The sequence below is a fragment of the Eimeria tenella genome, genomic scaffold (genome assembly GCF_000499545.2).
Source record: "Eimeria tenella Houghton genomic scaffold, Eth_scaff81, whole genome shotgun sequence".
In the NCBI taxonomy this organism is placed as follows: Eukaryota; Apicomplexa; class Conoidasida; order Eucoccidiorida; family Eimeriidae; genus Eimeria; species Eimeria tenella.
In genome coordinates, this window is record NW_013543457.1 from 40,579 (window position 1) to 59,868 (window position 19,290).

Genomic DNA, 19,290 nt, shown 5'->3' on the forward strand with positions numbered 1-19,290 from the left:
TGGAGCTCCAGCACCTGCAGGCAAGGGTTTGGGGCTTCCGCGGCGGCGTCTCATTCGTAGGCATGCTTTACTACTGCCACTGCTGCTGCTACTGCTGCTGCTGCTGCTGCGGCTGCTACTGCTGCTGCTGCTGCTAGCTAGTTTGCGTACAAGTTGCGTTTGTGCCGGGCCTGAGAAAGAATAGCGAGGCAGGTGAGGCAGAGAGACTAAAATGGAGCTGCCGCTGCTGCTGCTGCTGCTGCCTGGCTGCTGCTGTCGCTGTGCTGTTGTCACGGGTGTTCCTGATCGGTGCAGCAGCAGCACTGCAGCTGAGCCGCTGCTGCTGCTGCTGCTGCTAAAGAGTTCAACTAAATGAGAGTTACAAGCAGCAAAGAAAACATTAAGAGGCGCCAGGCAAAGGCCTTGAGCTGCTGCCTTCTTCTTTAGTGCGCGCCAACCCAACCGATGCAGCGCAGACCCTCGTGGGGCCCCCAGCCCCAAACCCTAAACCCTAAACCCTAAACCCTAAACCTTGCGCGAAAGGAGTGAAACCCTCGGCCTTCATGTTGCAAAAAGCCATTTGTCACTACTACAAATGAACTGAGGAGGCCTTTAAATGCATATGGGAGGGGAACAACAGCTCGGTTTCGCGAGGTGTATGTACACCCGACTCCGCCGCCGTCGCAGCGAGCCCACTCCTGAAGCTGCACCTGGGGTGTACGTACACCTCAGTGAACGCAAAAGCTGAGGCTGCTGCAGCAACTGCGTTGCGTCTGCTGCTGCAGGGAACTGCAAGGGCGTGTCAGTGCCGGCTACGCTGCCCTCCGTGTGTATCGAAAGGGGTGCTGCTGCTGCTGCTGCTGCCGCTGCTGCTGCCGCTGCACTGCACAGCAATCAGCTACTGGCTCTGCTGCGTCGTGAACAGTGGAGCTGCTGCTGCTGCTGCTGCTGTCGCACATCCAGCGGCTTCCGCTGCTGCCCCAGACGAGCTGACGTTGCTGCAGTGCCTGGCAGACTGCTGCTATGGAATCTCTTTGCTGGACCGCTGCTGCTGCTGTCTGCGGCGCAGGCACAATGTCACCCCAGTGAGGTGTACGTACACCTCATTTGATTGGCTAACTGCGATGTCCAGCGAAGCTTGCATGCGTCGAAAGAGAAAATAAAGTACAATTAATGAAATAAAATGCAAAAAGAGACAAAGAAGGGCAATAAAAAAAGTGAAAGGCAGGGGAAATTACACACGAGCTAGGTGGAGTCGGCACGCCGGCGCCGCCCAGCCTGCTGCAGCGGCTGCTGCTGTTGTTGCTGCTGCTGCAGCGTCTGCTGCTAGTGCAGCAACTGCTGCGGACCGCTAGGGTCTTCCTTAAGCTCCAGCGCTCGCAGCAAATGTGCTGCTTTGACTTGGGCGCTGAGGAGCCCTCGGGGCCCCGAGAGAAAAGCAGCCAGCAGCAGCAGCAGCGTAGCCGCATGCAGCTGCAGCTGCAGCGAGTGAGGGCTGACTCAACCACTAAACAGCAGACACAAGCCCGTGCTGCAGCAGCAAAGCCAGCGCGTTGCTGCTGCAAGAGCAACAGCAAAGCCGGCGCTGTGCTGCAGCTTCGCTGGTGACGGTCTCAGTGTGGGTGCTCTGAGCTGTAAGTACACTGCAACCGAGCTGCTGCAGCAGCAGAACAAAACTAAGCAGCAGCAGCTGCTGCTGCCAGGAGGTTTTACTCTCGAGCTCAACTGCACAGCCAGTTACAGGTTGCTGTTGCTGCTGCAACAGTAGCAGCAGCTGCTGCTGTTGCAGTAGCATTAGCAGCGACGGCAGCTGCGGCTGCTGCAGCAGCTGCGGCTGCTGCAGCAGCTGCGGCTGCTGCAGCAGCTGCGGCTGCTGCGCACGCTGACGGAGCAGCTTGTGCTGCTCGACTAAATTCAGGACAAACCCCTAATCAGAAGTTGTTATAGCTGCTGCCGCGCTGCTAGCAGCGGCAGCAAAAGCAGCAGCAGCAAAAGCAGCTGCGGCAGCAACAGGAGTTCGTGCGGCCTTGCGCCCAGGTCCAGCAGCAGCAGCACTAGCAACTGCAGTGCCGCTGCTCTGCGGGAGCAGCAACAATAGCAGCAGCTGCTGCTGCTGCAGCAGACTCAAATCGACCAGCTGCTGCTTCTCCGCAAGCAGCAGCAGCAGCAAATTAGCCAGGCTGCCTCACTGTTCGCCAGTGCTGTTTGCAGCCTCAAGCAGGGCGAGGACGTGCAGCCGGCGCTCGAACAAAGACTGCAGCAGCAGCAGCAACAGCAGCAGCAGCAATCCATGCGTGGCCACGAAGTGCATGAGGCGAAGCATGCTACACTGGTGAAGCCACAGGCAGCTGCAGCAGCAACGGCAACAGCAGCAGCGGGAGCCAGAAGACAGCACACCAGCTACAGCAGCTCCTTAAACAGCAAAAGCAGCAGCCGCAGCAGCAGCAACAGGAGCAACGTCAGCAGCAGCAAGAACATCACCAGCCATACTTTAGCACGGAGGTCTGCAATGTTCTGCTTCACCATCGCCCTCCTGCAGGAAACTCAACCCAGAGAACCCTAAACCCTAAACCCTAAACTCTAAACCCTAAACCCTAGACCCCAATCCTAAACCCTAAACCTCAAACCCTAAACCCTAACGCACTCAGTGGCGTTTGCCTGCTGCATCAGCACGGCCTGCCTAGCGGAGTCAAAAGCCTCAAACTGCGAGCGGCATATCTCAGAGCGCCGCTGAAGCAACAGCAGCAGCAGCAGCAGCAGCGACAGCACAAACACACAAAAAGAAGCAACATAAAAAACTTGCGCAGCAGCGAAATGCAGCACAGCCAACACTCAGCTGTACCTACGCAGCAGCTGGGGTGAAAATGCAGCAGCAGCAGCACTAGCGACAGCTGCAGCAGCGACGGCAGCAACAGCAACACAAGCAGCAGCAGCAGCAGCAGCAGATGCAAAAGCCGCTTACTGCGTGTGTTTCCATCTTGTTCTCCTTCAGGCAACGCAGATATGCCACGCCTGCAGCACCAAACAGCAGGAAGGGAAGCTTCAACAGCAGCAACAGCAGCAGCAAATGCACGTGGACGGATAATGGATCGAAAGCAGCAACTGCAGCAGCAGCAGCAGGCCTACCCGGAACGCATACAGGGTTTTCCAAGTCAGCCGCCTCTCTAAACATTTTCATGTACATATCAGCCTGCAGCAGCAGCAGCAGCAGCAAACATGAGACACAGCTGCAGCCAGAATTTCCTGCTGGAGCGCCACTGGGCCCTTCGCAGCAATCAAAAGAAACGGTGGTGGCATGAACAACAGCAGCAGCAGCACCTGCTGCTGCTGCTGTGAATGCAGAGGCCGCAGCAGCAACCGCAGTAGCAGCAGCAGCAGCTGCAGCAGCAGCAGCAGCAAAGTACCTTCATCTCCCGGGCGTCTACGCTGAGCGCGTCCTCGAGCTTCGGCTGCAGCAAAAAATCACCCATAGCTGCATGTGCCGATCGCCGCAGCAGCAGCAGGGGGGAAGAGCAGCAGCACCTGCCGCAGCAGCAGCAACCGCAGCAGCAGCAGCAGAAGCAGCAGCAGCAGCAGCAGCTTGCCTCCCCAGTCACGAGGTCTGTCCACAGGGCTCTCTGGGCGTCTGGGAGATCCTTACAATTCACCGACAGCCCCACGAAGTTGTGCCGCCGCAGCAGCGCATGCAGAGCGCGGTGACGCTGCAGCAGCGGCAGCAGCAACAGAAGCAGCAGCAGCAGCAGGGGCACTGTGACAAGCCGGCCACACTCATCTCTCAGTCGCCTGAAGCGAAAGTGTATTGCTGCAGCAGCGGCTGCTGCGGTTGCTGCTCCTACTAGTTGCCTTTGCTGCCGCTGCTGTGTAGCTGCTGCTGCCGCTGAAACTGCTATTCCTGCAACTATTGCTGCCGCTGGCTGCTCCCGCTGCCGCTGCTGCTGCTGCTGCTGCTGTGGCATCTGATAACTCTGAGCAGCACAGCTGCGGCTACCGCTGCTGCAGCAAGTGGGGCCTGTATGTAAGCGGGAGAAACGCAGCTCGCTCCAGCAGCAGCACCAACGGCAGCAGCGGCATCAGCTACAGCAGCAGCAGCAACAGCAGCAGCAGCAGCAAGATGGCCTGCTGCTCACCTCTAGGGCCACCTTCCTCTCCAGAAACCAGTCCTTGAGTTCTTTCTCGAGGGCCTGCAGCTCCTGCTGCAGTGTCTCGACAGCTAGCTGCCGGCGGTCCACAGGAGTCGCCACGACCCCAACCCCAGCAGCAGCAAAGCTGCCCAGCGCCCCAAGCAGGCGCCCGCAGAGGGGCATCTGCAGGAGCAGCAGCAGCAGCAGCAGCAGCGGCAGGGATAAGGCCTCGTGCAGAAGAGGGGCTGAACTGCAGCAGCTCTGCTGATGCTGCTGCTGCTGCGGCTGCAAGGGAGGCGGCGCAGGTCAAGTGGCAGCGGGTCTTCAATGACGGAGCAGCAGCAGCGGCAGCAGCGGCTGCAGCTGTTGCTTCGGCAGCAGCAGCCACGCCAGCCACAGTAACGGCAGCGGCGACCCCAGCAGCAACAAATAACGTAGCAGCAGCACCAGCAGCAGAACAAACAGCACCAGCCTCACTTTGAGAATGAAGAAGTGAGCCGCGGAGTCGAAAGTGAGAAGCCTGAGGGGGCTTCTAGGGTTTGCCCCCAGCTGCTGCCGCTGCAGCTGCTGCTGATTCTTCTAGTGTGGCTGCTGCTGCAGCTGATGCCGCTCTTCTTGCTGCTGCAGCCACTACCTCGTGATTCAGCCGGAGCGGCAGCCACGGGATCGCCTGTAAGGCTGCAGCGCTCCTGCCTTCACTGCTGCAGTTGCTCCTGCTGCCTGGCTCGCAGTGGGGCCCCTTCTGTTGCTCTTGTCTTGTTTTTAAATGTGTTTTTTTGTACTGAAGTACACATTCGCTGGTACCTCTCGTCAGCAGCTGCTAACGAGAGCAGCAGCAGCGGCAGCAGCAGCGGCAGCCGCCACTGCTGCTGCATGCGCCGCTGGGAGTGCTGCCTAGGGAACTAAATCGGTTCTGTCTGAGCGTCTGTATTGTTTTCTGCATCAGTTAGCTCAAAAAGGCTCTTGAAATAGGTCGTGGTGTTGCGCTACGAGCAGCAGCAGCCGGCTGAGCAGCAGCAGGAGCAGCAGCAGCGGCTGCAAGTGTCCTGTGCTCTTGAGTGGCGGTAGACACAGCAGCAGCAGCAACACAGCGCCCCAGAATGGCAGCAGGGGATCTTCCCGCTTCCGGCGGCTCGGGCGCCTCCCCGGCCTCCCCCTCCGCAGCAGCAGCAGCAGCAGCAGCAGCAGCGCCGCTGGCCCTCGAAATCACCCAAACTGCCCACTTGCTGGGCGAACAAAATGGACTTCGACACCAGGACTTCTGCCGCTACAGAAAATACCTCAGCCGCAAACTCGGGCGCCTGCGGCAGCAGCTCGACGCCAAAAACGGCAGACACAGATACACCCCCAAGCCGCTCCCCGACAACATTCAGGACGAAAGGCACGCAAACCTGCTGCTGCTGCTGTTGCTGCCGCTGCTGCTGCGCCTTGGGGCGGCGCTGCTACTGCTGTTGCGCTGCGTGGCGGCGCTGCTGCTGCGCCTTGGGGCGGTGCTGCTGCTGCTGTTGCACTGCATGGCGGCGCTGCTGCTGCGCCTTCTGGCGGTGCTCCTGTTGCTGCTGCTGCCTCGCTTTGCAGTGGAACTGCGTCTGCTGGTGCTGCGCTTTGTGGTGATGCTGCTGCTGCTGCTGCTGCTGCTGCGCGCTGTGGTGACGCTGCTGCTGCTGTTGCCCCTGGTAGTGGTGTTGCTGCTGCTGCCGCCCTTGCTGCTGGCACCGTTGCTGACGTCTGTTGTGTTTGTAGGTGTCTTGCTGCTACTCGGCTGTCAGAGGAGATGCTGCTGCTGCTGCTGCTGCCGCAGGTATTTGCTGCTGCTTCTAGTGCAAGCTGAACGGGCGTGGGCGTACGGCATGCAGCTCAAGAGCGACAATGCGAACTCTGTGACGCCTGTACGTTGATGCTGCTGCAGCATCGACTGCTGTTGCTGAGGCTGCTGTTGCTGCTGCGGTTGCTGCTGCGGCTGTTGTGGTTGCTGCTGCTGCCTACCGTGTGTGTCGACTGTTTCATCCAGCGGCGACGGCAGCAAGCGGCAGCAAGTGGCAGCAGCGTTCCTGTGTTTGACTTTTGACCGTTGCTGCTGCTACTGCCGCTGCAGCCGCCGCGTGCAAGCCCTGTAGCTGCTGTGTGTGCTGTTGCTGCTGCTGCTGCTGCTGCTGCTGCAGAACGCGAAGCTGCGGGCGCACTCTATCCGCCGCTTCGCCAAAGCCGTTTCTTATGCGCATCAGCTCGAGGCCCTCTGCAAGGGGCCCCGGGGGGCCCCCAAGAGCTCCTCAGAAGCACCAGCAGCAGCAGCAGCAGGTCCTGCTGGAGAGGCAGCGGATGCAGCAGCACCAACAGCAGCAGCAGAGGAGGAGGAAAGGGGCCCTCTGTGCGACGGAAAGACCTGTTTGGACGCGCTGGCTTACCGCTGCTTCATGGAGTCTGTCCTGCAGCAGGAAAAGGAGCAGTGGACAGCAGCAGCAAACACGCTGCAGCAGCTGCAGCAAGTCTACGTGCAGCTGAAGCACCTCAGCAGCACGCAACCAGAACTCGAGAAGCTCTACAAGGCAAAGCTGGAGGCCCTTGACCCGCTGCTGCGTCTTTGTGTCTTCCACTCGGGCGACATCCGTGCTGCTGCGCTGCAGCAGCAGCAGCAGCGGGCAGCAGACAGAAAGAAGCAAGCAGCAGCTGCTGCTGCAGCGGCTGCCGACGGCAGCAGCAGCAGCGGCGTAGCTACGTGGAGAGACGCCCCAGTTAGCCCCAAGAAGGACAAGCCCAGAGCAGCAATTGCTGCAGCACTCGCCAACTGGGAGCAGCAGCAGCTGCTGTCTGTTGAAACGCTGCGCGCAGTTGCTGCTGCTGAAGCAGCAGACATCAAGGCAGCAGCGCCAGCACTCATGGAAAGGGATGCACAGGGATGGGCGGAACAGTGCGCTCGCTGCTGCTGCTGCTGCTGCTGCTATGGGTGTTCCTGCCGCAGCTGTTGAACTCAGGCTGCTGCCAGAGCCTGAACGCTGAAATACATTTGCGTGTTCTGCTGCTGCCGCTGCTGCTGTTGCTGCTGCAGGTATGGCGAGGCGTCAGCCCGGTTTCGTGGCTGTGTGGAGCTGATACACAGAGAGCTGATGGTGAGTTAATAGGCTGCTGTGTTTGCTGCTGCTGTTGGCGGCCTTTGCTGCCGTCTGCTGCCACTACTGTTGTGTTTGCAATGCCTCTGCTGCTGCTGCTGCTGCTGCTGCAGGCGGAGCCTGAAGAGGTGTCATGGCTGCAGTGTCAAGGTACCCCGACGCATTCACACGCAGCAGCTGCTGCTGCTTCCGCTTTAAGGCATGCAAGTTTGCTGCTGCAGCGGCAGCTGCTGTGATGCTTGGCAGTCGCCACCACTGCTGCTGCTGCTGCTGCTGCTGCTCTTTCTGCAGGTTTCTGCATGGATATGAGTCGATGTTTGGAAGTCGAGCGGGACGCGCTGATGCTGCTGCGGTGCCTCCTCAGCCTTGCTGCTACAGATGGTTAGTTGTGCTGCTGCTGCTGCTTCAGGTCAAGCTCTCCGGCTGCTGCTTCTGGACTGCTGTGCTCTGTCTAATTTGCTTTCCCTGTTGGTGCTGCTGCTGCTGCAGCGGATCTGAAGGGAGGTCGGGAGCTGGCAAGGGCGCAGGAAGGATTTCGTTTTGCAAGCCTTTTGCTGCAGGTACGTTAGGGCTGCTGCTGCTGTTGCTGCTCTCGCCGCTGGTGCTTTGTGGGGTGCCCTGTGTCGCTAAACTGAAGGTTCTGCTGCTTAGTGCTGCAGCTGCTGTTCTGTGTCGCTGCTGCTGTTGCCGCTGCTGCAGGGGCTAGAACGCATGCAAGGAGAAGAGACGCTGCCCGAAGACCGGGGGCCGCAGCTGCAGCGATGGGTGCAGGTTGCCAAAGACAGCAAGTAGGCGAAGAAACAACAGCAGCAGTAGCAGCAGCAGGCTCTGCTTCTAGTGCATCTGCTGGTGACCTGCCTGCTGCTGCACCCCCCTGCGGTGTATGTACACTGCGCTGCATGCAGAGCGACGTGTTTGGCAACGGCCATCGCCTGTGGAGGGAGTTTAGCTGAGGCTTTCGGTGCGCTGCAGCACAACAGCAGCGACAGCAGCAACTGAAGATGTTCCTGATGCGCAGCTGCAAATACTTGACACCTTCCGGAAAGTGCCACCACGACTGGCCAACTAATACTGAATCTGCTGCTGCAGCTACTGCTGCTGCTGCAGTGCTCTTTGTGCTGTATGCGTCGTGCTGTCCTCAGTGTTGGCACGGGCTGTCTCTACGCGGCAGGTTCCACTGACACTGAAACCCGAGGTAAGAGTGCTGCTGCTGCTGCTGCTGCTGTTAGTGTGGTGGTGTCACCGCTGCAGTGCGTTCTGAAGGGAGAGTGTCACTTCTTGTTCTTTTTTTTGCAGCTGCTGGCGGTTACAGCATTGCAGCTGTTACTGTTGTTTTTGCCTTGGATGTGCTGCTGCGGCTGCTGTTGCAGCTGCTGCATGTGCTGCTGCAGCCGCTGCCTTATGCCTGCTGTGTGGCTCGTGTTTCTTGGGCGTGCCTGCAGCTTGCTGAAGATCCCCACGAGCGCATCGATCTGCTGCTGGCCGCCATTTATGTAGGAAGAAGCCCGCTTGCTCCTGCTGCTGTTTCTGTCGCTGCTGCTCTTTTTGGCAGCAGCCGTTGCTGCCGCTGCTGCTTTATTTGTTGCTGCTGCTTCTCCGGTGCTGCGTGTTTGCTGCTACAGAGGGTCACGGCCGTCGCTGTGGGGCAGCGCGTGTGCCGCTACCTGTGCGCCCTTCTCCGTCGTAAGCTGCAATTTCGGGTCCTAGGGTTTAGGGTTTATAGATTTGGGTTTATGGTTTGAGTTAGTGTCACGTGGGAAGGGTTTGAGGCTTAGGGTTTTGGGTCTAGGGCTGAGAGAGGGTTTGCTACGAGCCCTTGGACGGTTACCGATGCAAACTGCGCCTATGGGGGCAGCAGCAACAACGATTTTCTCTTGCTGCTGCGGCTGGAACTGTTGCAGCAACCGCTGTTTATTTTCTTTTGTTGCGACTGCTGCTGCTGCAGAGACACAAAACCTCCAGTCCTCTGCGCCTTGCGCCGCAACCACTCGAGAAGCCATGGGAGAGTCAGCAGAAACGTCTGTACAGAAGCAGGTACACGCTGCTGCTGCTGCTGCTGTTGCTTTGAGTTCGTTTCTGCTGCACTGGTTGTTGCTTCGAGGGGTTGAAGGCTTGCTGCAGCAACTCTGACAGCTGACTCTCCTGCCGCTGCTGCTGCTGCAGTGGTTTTGTCTGCTTCCGTTCATTAACTGCTGCTGGTGCTGCTGTTTGTGCTGCAGCTGAACTCAACAGTTGGTCGTTTGTTGCTTCCTGCTGCTGAGCCGATCGCCTGCAAGCCTCACCTCTTTGACTTGGTAAGTCTGCGCCTGCATGCGGCTCTCCGCGTGGCTTTTAAGAGGCAGACACCCGCACCAGCAGCAGCAGCAGCAGCAGAGCAGCAGCAGCAGCAGCAAGAACAACGATTCGGGACTCATTTTGCTGCTCTTTTCAGGCTATTTCCTCCCTTAAGCCTCCCGACTTGTCTAAGAAGACTGGAACTTCGACGGGACGCCGTTTGGGCGGTTTGCTGAAGTCGCTGTGGGGCCGTTAGCGGCCCGTGGCTGCAGTGTATTCCTGTGGTTTTGTAAATATGTCTTTATTTTGTTTCTTTTTGAACAAATAAGACCATTTCCACTCCCTGGCTGTATGCCTTCTTGCCCATTCTTTGTTGCTTCTCCTTCGCCAGGCGATGGAAACAGCTGTGCTCTGCAGGCTCGAAGTGCAGCAACCACTTTGCTGTCCATTTCATATCGACGCATTTGCTTCTTAAATCCCTTTATCTTTTTCTTCTTTCCCATCTTATACACAATTCGGTTTATTTCAGCTCTGCCGTCTGATCTCTCTCTTCCCCCTGCATCTCCTTGCACTCGCCTTTCCAATGTCGTTTGAGAAACGTCTGGCCACTGCGCAGCAGGAGGTTTGCTCTTGCTGCTGCTGCTCTTGCTGCTGCTGCTGCTGCTTTTGTGGTGGCCTGGCGGGCATGCGAGGCGGCAGAGTGGAACTAAACAATAGTTGGAAGCTGCTGTTTTGTAGATCCCGACCCCCCTGACGAAACTGTAGCCCACTGAGCACCACGATAGAAACACAACATTATTCATTACCAGTGTTGGCCTAGATTTTAAGCTTTCTGCATGCGCTGTTGCAGATAGCTGCCCGTGGCTAGCTGCAGCTAGCTGTGTGTCTGTGCCCGCGGGTTCCGCGAGGTGCGCTGCGTCATAAATTTCCGAGAGGCAAAAGCAGCAGCTGAGCAACAGAGCTACTTGCGTTTTAACAAAGAATATTCCTTATGCGAAACAGAAGGAGAATCTCGAAACGAAGTCCTTGACTGTGTGTCGCCTTGGTTAAGCACCACACACAGCAGAGCGAGGCAGCATCGGCAACTCAGCTGGTTCCTCTTAGCTCTCCGAGGACGCTCTGTGTGCCGCTGCATGCGTGCGTGCATGCATGCATATAAAAGTGCGAGCATGCATGCATTTGTATGTGCACGCATGCAAGGTGCTGCAGCAGCTGCTGCCCAGGGCCAACTGCTGCTGCAGCAGTTATATCTGAGGATCTAATGATCTCTGTCATGCACACAAGGCAAATCGCCTAAATAAGTATTAGTACCTTTTCAAGAGATGTATCGCCTTAATAAGCATCAGTGTCTTTCCAACAGGTTCTGTCCAAACTGCAACATCTCAAACATGGTGCAGCGCAGCAGATTTCTTTGTGCTGTTCACTCAGCAGGCTAAGCCTGGAGGCCCCAGAAAGTGGCAGGTAGCCAGAATTGTACTGCGCTGTTTGAGTAGATTCCGCAGCAACAGAGGGCTCTGTAGCCAAGAAAGGCCCCCACTGCTCCTCCAGCTGCAGCTGAGGGGCCTCTCCTTAGCCTGAGCCAGTGATGCAGTTTGTTGTGAGTTTTGTTGCACTATTTCGTGCTGAGTGGACCTGCGCTGCAAGGTTGTAGCTAAGGCTCTACGTGGCCGTGCAGACCACTGGACCCAGAGGCGTGCAGCTCAAAGAAGATAACAAGAGCCTTCTTTTTGGCCATCGTGCGGCAAGAACTTTTATTTAAAAAGGATGGTGGGCTCGGAGGTACAAAAAGGAGGTGCAGAGCCACGCTGTACTAGTCTTCGCACCTTCAGTGTCAATGCATGTATGTGCTTGAAGACATGCACGCAATGTTTCATTGCCTTTTACGCATATGTATGTACCGCATATGTATATGTAAGCATGAGCACAAATATGTACATAAACGCGACTGTTTATATGCAAGTACCGTCTATACATACGTGTATATGCTTAGAATGCATGTGGTTTCTCTTGCTTGTCCTCGCTTCAGCACCTTTCTAAACCATCTTACATTACGCTAGGGTTACCAAGCACTGAAAAAGGCTAAGGGGCGCCAAAAATGTACTCAGTAACTCAAGGCAAGGCAACAAAGTGAAATGTATTGTTCTGCGGATAAACGCTGCCAGCAGCTGCTGCCAGGGCCCCCGTAGCTCTGCAAAAAAGAGCAGGAGGAGCAACTATATTTTGAATTATTCGAAACTCTGTAACTCCTTCCAGTAGAAATTGAACGTATCTTGAAATGCTGCTAGGGCCTAACTGCGCGCACTGGAGGGGTAGCTTCAGTGTGCATATATGCATAGCGTCCATCTTTTGTTCCTCTGTACAGCAACAGCAAAATCAAATTCGATAAATAAACGAAGTTGACGTCGTGTGCAACGAAAAGGCAGAAGGAGCAACTGCTGCAGCAACTGCTCGCTGACAGCCCCAAGCAGCCACGAGTAACGGGCATAGGCAAGCAGGGCACAGGCCCAATTAGCGAATGAAGTGGGGCCCTAATGGCAGCCGCTGGAATCTTCCTTGTTTTTTTGCTTAGACGACGGCAGGAATACCGAATAGGGGCCAAAAGAACGCAACTTCCCTCGCCACGTAAACCCGCAACACAATGGGGGGCGGGGGCGGCGGCGCCCTCAACAAGCTCTTTCCGGGCTACAAGGACAAAATATGGATGAAGGTCCCCGTACAGGTGCATTTATAGTCCCTTATACCTGTGGAAACCCTGAAGGAGCGCCTCACGGCGCCCCGGAAACTGTAGTTGAAATGCGCTGCAGCAGCGGTGGAACCGACGCATCTCTGGCGAAGCTGCGACTGCTGTAACCACCTGCTAGCCCTCTACCAGCCCAAAATTACAGTGAAATGGGCAGAAGCGTCTTACGAACGTCCCAGACGGCGCACAGTGCTCCCAGGGCGCGCGCCGGCTCCAGTTCAAGTTTCTTGGGCCGGCGTTTCTGTTGCTCTCAGCTGCACCAGCAGCTGCAGGCATGTTCAGGCATGCATTTGTATGTGTCTTCTGCAGTGGCGGGAGCGGCTGGTGCGTCACTGGAACACGACTTACGAGAGGCAGGTCTACGCGCAGTGCGTGGTGTTCAACCAGCGGCTGCAAACCTACAGCAAAACGGTGCTGGACCCGCTGCGCCCCGATGAGAAGTACAGCCTTCCTGCCGTTGACTACAAGCGGCAGAAAGCTAGGGGGACTTTGGTGGAAGGCGCGGACTTTTATATTCCCGACAAACACGCACAGAGCCGCTTAGCTCGCCCTTTCGAGCCCTACACGGAGGAGGAGCAGGAAACGCGCCAGCGCTACAAGTACCAGAGGTAACGGCTCATTTATTGCATGGAAACACGAAACTAAATCATATATTCTGGTCATATTCGTTTTATTTGGACCATTTGCGCCTATAAGTGTACTTGGACTCCGAGCATTATGTCCAAAACGCCAGCAGCGGTCACCCATGCTTAACCTTCGCCTCCGATTGCAAGTTCGGTTCAGCTTGACTGCGTGCTCGTCTATGCAGCTCTTTTGTTTTTATTATTTTGATTTATTGTTTATTTTAAATCCCGGAGCCGCCTAGGAGCTGCTGAGTCCCAGTGTGTTCTTCTGTGGCTTTGCAGCTTGGGCTTTTACTTGGCTGTGGCTCTGGGCGCTTCCTTCGTGCACGACTGCTTCTACCAGCGCCGCCCCGTCTGCTGGTGCCTCGAGAAGGAGCCCCCGAGGCCCCCGCATTATCCTTTTTGGTTTAAATCTATTTTCCACTCCCACGACATCCCGTCCGTCCGTCGCGGCTACGAAGTCTACAGAAAGGTAGCTGCTGCAGCACCAGCCCGCTTCCCGCCAGCAGCAGCAGTGCTTGCCATCAGAGCCTATTTCGGCTTGAGCTGCTGCAGCTGCTACAGCAGCAGCAGCTGCTGCTGCTGCTGCCCCCGCCTTGGGCGTGACTGGAGTCCAAGGTGGTGCGGGGCTGCTGCGGCTTGCTGCGTCTTGCTGCTGCTGCGCAGGTGTGCTCCACGTGCCACTCCATGGAGCAGCTGCACTTTCGCCACCTCGTGGGAGAAGTGCTGCCGGAGCTGCGGGTGAAGCAAATTGCTGCAGAGTACGACGTCGAGGACGGCCCCAACGACAGCGGCGAAATGTACACGAGGCCGGGCGTGGCTGGCGACGCCTTTCCCAAGCCGTATCCCAACGAGGAGGGTAGGCAGCAGTGGCTGCGTGTTGCAGCAGCAGCTGCGTGTTGCAGCAGCAGCTGCGTGTTGCAGCAGCAGCTGCCGGCCACCTGCAGGCGCAGCCTATTGCTTCTTTTTCCGTTTTCTGAAGCTTTCTGCGTGCATATCGCCCAGTTTCTTGAGTGTTGCAGCGCTTTTAGCTTCTTTTTCATTTTTAGGAAGATTTTTGCGTGCACTTTACCCAGTTTTCTCGAGTATTGCAGCGTTCTTGGCTTCTTCCTTTTCCCTTTTCCAAAGCTTCCTGCATGCCTAGTTTCTTGGCTATTGCAGCACTTTCCATGGGAAAGCTGTGCTGATGGCCCCTGCTGGAGCCCGCTTGCTGTGCGGCCTGCAGCTGCGCGTTTCGCCAACAACGGCGCCTATCCCCCAGACCTCTCGCTGATCACCGGCGCCCGCATGCACGGGCCCGACTACATCATGGCTTTGCTGAACGGCTACCACGAGCCGCCCATGGGCGTCGAGCTGCGCCCTGGGTTGTACTGGAACGTGTGGTTTCCGGGAAACGCCATTGCCATGGCTCCGCCGCTGCAGGACGAAATGATTGAATACGAAGACGGCACTCCCTGCAACGTTTCCCAGATGGTGAGGTTCTTCAGAAAGCATTTGCAGCGAAGCAGATGCAGGCAGCAGCTGCTGTAGCCCAGCTGCTCAGAGGCTGGCTGCGGGCTGGGCACTGCGGCGTTTCCACGGGGCTGAGGGGCCGCGGGCGGCGGTGTTAATGAAGGGAGCTGCAGCTTTATTTGTAAATTTGGTGTTGTGCATGCATTTTTCCTTTGTGTTATTTTTTTTTTTTTGCTTTCTAGAGAAAGTGTCGCTAGCTGCTGCCTGCTGCGTGTGCGCTGGCCCGCAGTCGAAAGACGTGGTGAACTTCCTCACCTGGGCCACTGAGCCCACCTGCGACGAACGCAAGCTGTTTGGCTTGAAGGCCGTGAGCGCAGCTCTGCTGGGCTGCGCGCTGATGACTGTTTGGTGGCGTTTCTTCTGGGTCATTTATGCCACTCGCCGCATTGACTTCGGCAAGCTCAAGTACCTGTGACCACTGACCCCTGGTCCAGTGCATGCGGCTCTAGGGTGCATGTGTGCATTGACTTGTATACTTAAAACTACATTTGCATCTTTATTTTGTACTTGTGTTGTTCGGGTGCTTCTATGCACGTGCGCCTCTGTCAATATGACCATACAAATGCAAGGGGAGCTGGGAAAGCGAGACCGAAACTGCTGTTGGTACCTACTCGGTGAAGACTTTCTGCCCAGCTCTAACTGCAGCGACCTAGACTTCCCGAAGCAGCTGCAGCAGCAGCAACTGCAGCTGCTGCTTTACGCGTCGGGGCACTCGGCAGCTGCGCCAGCAGCACCTGCCGTCAGGCAGGCGCAGCGGCGTGCCGGTGTCTGCCGGTGTCTTTGGCGACGGTACGTACACCCGAAACAGACCGAAAGGCGGCGGGGCAACCTGCCCCATAATTTTAATTTATATATGGAGGCATAGAATGCATAAAGTGTTCATATCCGCAGCTGCGCGACCCGTGCGTTTGCTGATCGTCCCCAGCACTAGGTGCTGAGGCTCCGTGCCCGCAGGGGGGCACCTCTTGAAGTCGTTAGTGGTGACAAGCCTGTGCAGTAGATGTGCCTGGCAAGCGTACTCTAGTTAAGGATCCACCGCGGTCTTTTGCAGGGAGACTTGCACGACCTAAGAAACGAGGGGAAGTGAAACCGGCGCGGGAGTTCACATTGAAATAAGCACTTATGGCAATGCAGAGTAGCGGAGAGCCATGTGGTAGGGCTCAAAAGAACTTCGGTGGGCGTGAATTGCCCCAGCGGCGTTGGATGAAGGACACGCCTCAGGCGTGCACATGCACGTACGCGCTTAGTACAGATCTGAGCTTTACGATGAGTTTTGGCGATATTTTCTATGTTTTAATATGTTTTTGTTGAAAGGCATTGCGTAAGGATATTTATTTGGGGCGCACTGAATTTTAACAACGTCGCAAGGGCCACTGGGCAGAGCAGACCCGCGTGGGGTGGTCTCGGGCTGTAGGTTGCCTTCTTCGTCCAGTTTAGTTGATCAGGTCGCTTACCTATTTTTTCTGTTGTTCTTAAAAATCTATAAAATGGTATAAATTTGCATTTTTCCTTACGAATGAGCGCTTGGTGGCGCTTCCGGCAGGCCCCTCCACTGAATTCTGCTAGCGGTGACCTCCGGTCGCAGGGCGCATTCGACTTCAGGTTAGCTGAAACAAGACCAGATAGAATTCAAAAATGTCAAAGTTAATTTGACAAAATAATAAAAGAGGGAGTTCTTAGTCTTGTCATACTTCTTCGCCGACCCCACGGCGGCAGGCCACCACCAGCAAGGCCTATGGAGTGAATTGACGTGCTGTGCAGCTTCCTCTGGCTTTCTCAGCCACACAAACCCAACAATAAGATGACTCCAAAGCATTCAGACTTCGGCTCCTTCTTAGGGGGCCCTTCAGAAGCCCTTAAGAGAAACCCTGGTAGGGCCCCTGAGGATCCGCCTGGAAGTCCGCGCTTCACAGCTGCAGCCCAGGCTGCCAGCTCCCAAGCAGCTCATGCTGCCTCATCCCAAAGGTCCACACAGTGCCGCATTGGTCTTCCGAAGTCTTGCCCGACTTCAGCTCTGCCGCAAAGAACGCGTAGGAGGCCCACATGGGCTCCGCTGCAGCGCATCGCTAGGGCTCCCTCACCCCTTGGCCGTCCCCCGCAGGGCCTCCACTGCGTGCAGATTTCCCCTTTACCCAAGAGAAAATGTCAAGGGCTGCTTCCCAGTCTCTGTCCTACTGCAGATGCCGCTCGCTGCAGCAGCGCTCACGAAGTTCCTGTGGGTTCTTGCCCCAGCGCCATCCATGCAGGCAAGGAAAGCCCCCAAGACACCGCCAACAGTCTTTCTGCCTGTTCGCCGAGCCTTTCAGATGAAGCAGGAGAAGGCAAAGACAGCTGCAACGGCAGGAGTTCCAGCGCTGCGGCTGTTGAAGACTCAAGGGAGTCCAATGCTCCCTTATCAGCGCAAACAGAAAAGTCCCCCCTAGCGCCCTCCGGCTCAGCAAGCGCATGGGGCAGCCTCCTGCGGCCGCAGTGGATGTACTGCAGCAGCGCAGAGCTGACGGAGCACTGCATGCAGCTGCAGAGCGCAGAGCCCGCGCCCGGCGTCCCGGGGGCCCCAGGGGCCCCAGGGGCCCCCCCAGGCGGCGATGGCGGCAAACCCTGCATCCCTTTGCAAGGCCTGGGGTCCTACTGCGAGTCGCTGTACCGCTGGGGCTGGTGCTGCCTGCCGGCCCGCTGCAGCCGGGAGTGGCTGTCGTCGGTGGCCCCCGTGTGCGTCTCTGGGCTCTTCCTGCCATTTGCAATGGTGCCCACAGCCATGACTTGCGCAGTGATATCGGGGCTGCCGGTGGCTGCTGCGCTGAACAGCTGCTGGCTGTTGTGTCTGCTGACGGCGCTGATCGGTGGGGCCCCCGGCACAGTGTGCACCATAACGGAGGCCCTGGCCACAGTGCTGGTGTCGACGGTGACTGAAGACTGCAGCGGAGGGACCTGCATTCAGAAGGGCCGCGAGTTCCTCTTCCCCGCGGGAATCCTCTGCGGGGTGGTGCAGTGTGCCTGCGGGCTGCTGGGGCTGGGCAAGCTAGTGGCCCTGGTGCCTGCGGCCTCGCGCGTGGGCTACGTGGCGGCGGTGGCAGTGATCAACTTGCGGTCGCAGCTGCATGCATTCAAGTACGATCCTGTCTCGTCTACGGGCTACGAGTGGCTGGCGGTGCTGCTGATGGTCCTGCAGGTGTGTCTGGTGATGCATCTGTGGCCTCTCTGCGTCCCCGCCTCCCTCAGCAGGCACATGCCCGCCTCCGCTGTGGCCCTGGGCCTGAGTGTCTTCTCAGAGTTCATCTGCGTGCGGCGGCTTTGCCGCATGCGCACCCGCACTGTGGGAGACGTCAGCGCCTTGGCTGGCGGCGGCAACATGCCTACTTGGTTTTTTCTGTCGCCGTCTTTCGTGCAGCCCAGCAAGCAGCTGCTGTCCTTCAAGGGTCTGTACACTCTCCTGGAGGTCGCGCTCACTCTCGTGCTGCTCACCTCCATGTCCACCTTAATGACTCTCGAGAGGCTGCAGGAAGACAGCCGCTGGCGCTACAAGGTAGATGCCCAGCTGGTCGCTGTAGGCCTCTCCAACTCCGTCTCTTGCCTCTTTGGGGGCCTCCCGGGCACCACTGGCATGATGACCTCTTTGCTGGCCAGCCGCATGGGCGCGGCGGGGCGGGAGGGGCCCCTGCTTTCGGCTTTGTTTCTCTGTGTCTTCACTTCTGTTGCTCATCACGTGCTCGACGCTATCCCCCTAGGGGCCCTCAGCGGGGCCATCATCTACACAGCACTCAGCGCCGTCAGCTGGCGCTCCTTCGTGCCTGTCGTCGCTGCCTGTTTGCCTCGCCGCCTCACCCGAAGGATCGGCTGCATGCGGCTGCGATCTAGCAAAACTGACGCGGCGGTGATGCTCGTGACTTGCGTTCTGGGGCCCTCCTACGACTTGGGAGCGGCGCTGCTCATAGGCATTTTCATCTCGCTGGCCTCCTTCGCCTGGCAAGCCCACCAGTCTTTCAATCTCGACTGCCACCTGGATGAGGAAACAGAAACCAAGTTCTACTTCATTCAGGGGCCTCTGTTCTTCCCTACCCTCAAGCGCCTGCAGAGCCTCATAGACGCCAGCGTCGCGCCGAAACGTTCCGTCGTGCTGCTGCATACAGCAGCAGCAGCAGCTCCGAGCCCCAGCTCCCCCGTGCTCCTCGCTCTGGGCAAGGTGCTAGACAAGCACCAAAAAGAAGGCAAACAGATAGCCCTCTACGGCGTCGACTTCAAAGGCGCAGCCATTGCTCTGCATGCGGGCAGAGCCCTTGAGGCGCACAAAGTCGCCGTTCGGCGCGCCATGGGGCTGGCACAGGCCTAACCGCCTTTGCTGATCCCGGGTGCTCTCCACCTTGCCCATCAAGAGCGGCTACAGCTGTCTTGAGCCAGCTAGCCACTCCATACCTCTTGGCTGCAGCCAACAGGAGGCAGCAGCTGTGCTGTGCCGCCACACAGCTGCTCCATCGGGCTCCTTTTTTTTTGCACTTTTCTGCTTCTTCCGTGTTGTCTCAAGGTACCTACAGTCTGCCCCGTAGGTATTTTGCCGCTGCGTCATTCCTATCTAATGCTAGCTCTGGCATCATCTGCTTCTAGCCCTGCGCAAGCTGGTACCGCTATTCAGTATTCATCAAAATGCCCATCTGCGGGTTTCCAGCGCTGCCTCTGCTCCTGAGTTAGAGATGGGCTAGAAGCGAGGGGCTTTTCTGGCTGTGGCTTTACCTCGCCCTCTCTCTATGGTCTATCTGTAGCTCCACAATGGCGCATGCATTCCAGCAAACTCTCCGCACTTTGGCACTTTGGTCTGGCTCTAGGTTACAGTCCCATGACGGGAACCTCGCTGCTGGTGAGCTAGCCAGGTAGCTAGCTAGCTTGCGAGCCTGATGAATAGCTACAGCAGCAAAGCCAATCGGCTGTGTGCACCCAGCCTT

General features: G+C 57.4%; 4 protein-coding genes across 4 annotated transcripts; 3 read left to right on the forward strand and 1 right to left on the reverse strand.

Annotated features, from left to right (window-relative positions):
• Positions 1 to 873: 873 nt before the first annotated feature.
• ETH_00009035 (Chromosome II, complete genome, related) lies at positions 874 to 4,283 on the reverse strand (the record flags this gene model as incomplete). The annotated part of the gene is made up of 11 exons (XM_013378364.1): positions 874 to 1,037; positions 1,329 to 1,478; positions 1,721 to 1,887; positions 2,169 to 2,233; positions 2,470 to 2,512; positions 2,624 to 2,709; positions 2,942 to 2,991; positions 3,106 to 3,169; positions 3,384 to 3,428; positions 3,564 to 3,680; positions 4,107 to 4,283. The coding sequence occupies 11 exons, from the start codon at positions 4,281 to 4,283 to the stop codon at positions 874 to 876; spliced, it is 1,128 nt and encodes a 375-aa protein (XP_013233818.1).
• Positions 4,284 to 5,200: 917 nt separating this feature from the next.
• On the forward strand, positions 5,201 to 9,737 carry ETH_00009040 (signal recognition particle, putative; the record flags this gene model as incomplete). Its single annotated transcript, XM_013378365.1, has 15 exons — positions 5,201 to 5,481; positions 5,902 to 5,989; positions 6,263 to 7,008; positions 7,147 to 7,207; positions 7,321 to 7,357; positions 7,499 to 7,588; positions 7,697 to 7,767; positions 7,907 to 7,995; positions 8,113 to 8,168; positions 8,350 to 8,402; positions 8,650 to 8,700; positions 8,830 to 8,890; positions 9,153 to 9,241; positions 9,427 to 9,501; positions 9,639 to 9,737. 15 exons carry the CDS (start codon positions 5,201 to 5,203, stop codon positions 9,735 to 9,737), a joined length of 1,947 nt encoding a protein of 648 aa, XP_013233819.1.
• Positions 9,738 to 12,119: 2,382 nt separating this feature from the next.
• ETH_00009045 (cytochrome C1, putative) lies at positions 12,120 to 14,771 on the forward strand (the record flags this gene model as incomplete). The annotated part of the gene is made up of 6 exons (XM_013378366.1): positions 12,120 to 12,200; positions 12,531 to 12,829; positions 13,127 to 13,316; positions 13,511 to 13,703; positions 14,070 to 14,317; positions 14,586 to 14,771. 6 exons carry the CDS (start codon positions 12,120 to 12,122, stop codon positions 14,769 to 14,771), a joined length of 1,197 nt encoding a protein of 398 aa, XP_013233820.1.
• A 1,386-nt stretch (positions 14,772 to 16,157) lies between these two features.
• On the forward strand, positions 16,158 to 18,683 carry ETH_00009050 (sulfate transporter, putative; the record flags this gene model as incomplete). The annotated part of the gene is made up of 1 exon (XM_013378367.1): positions 16,158 to 18,683. The coding sequence occupies one exon, from the start codon at positions 16,158 to 16,160 to the stop codon at positions 18,681 to 18,683; it is 2,526 nt and encodes an 841-aa protein (XP_013233821.1).
• Between the last annotated feature and the right edge of the window lie 607 nt (positions 18,684 to 19,290).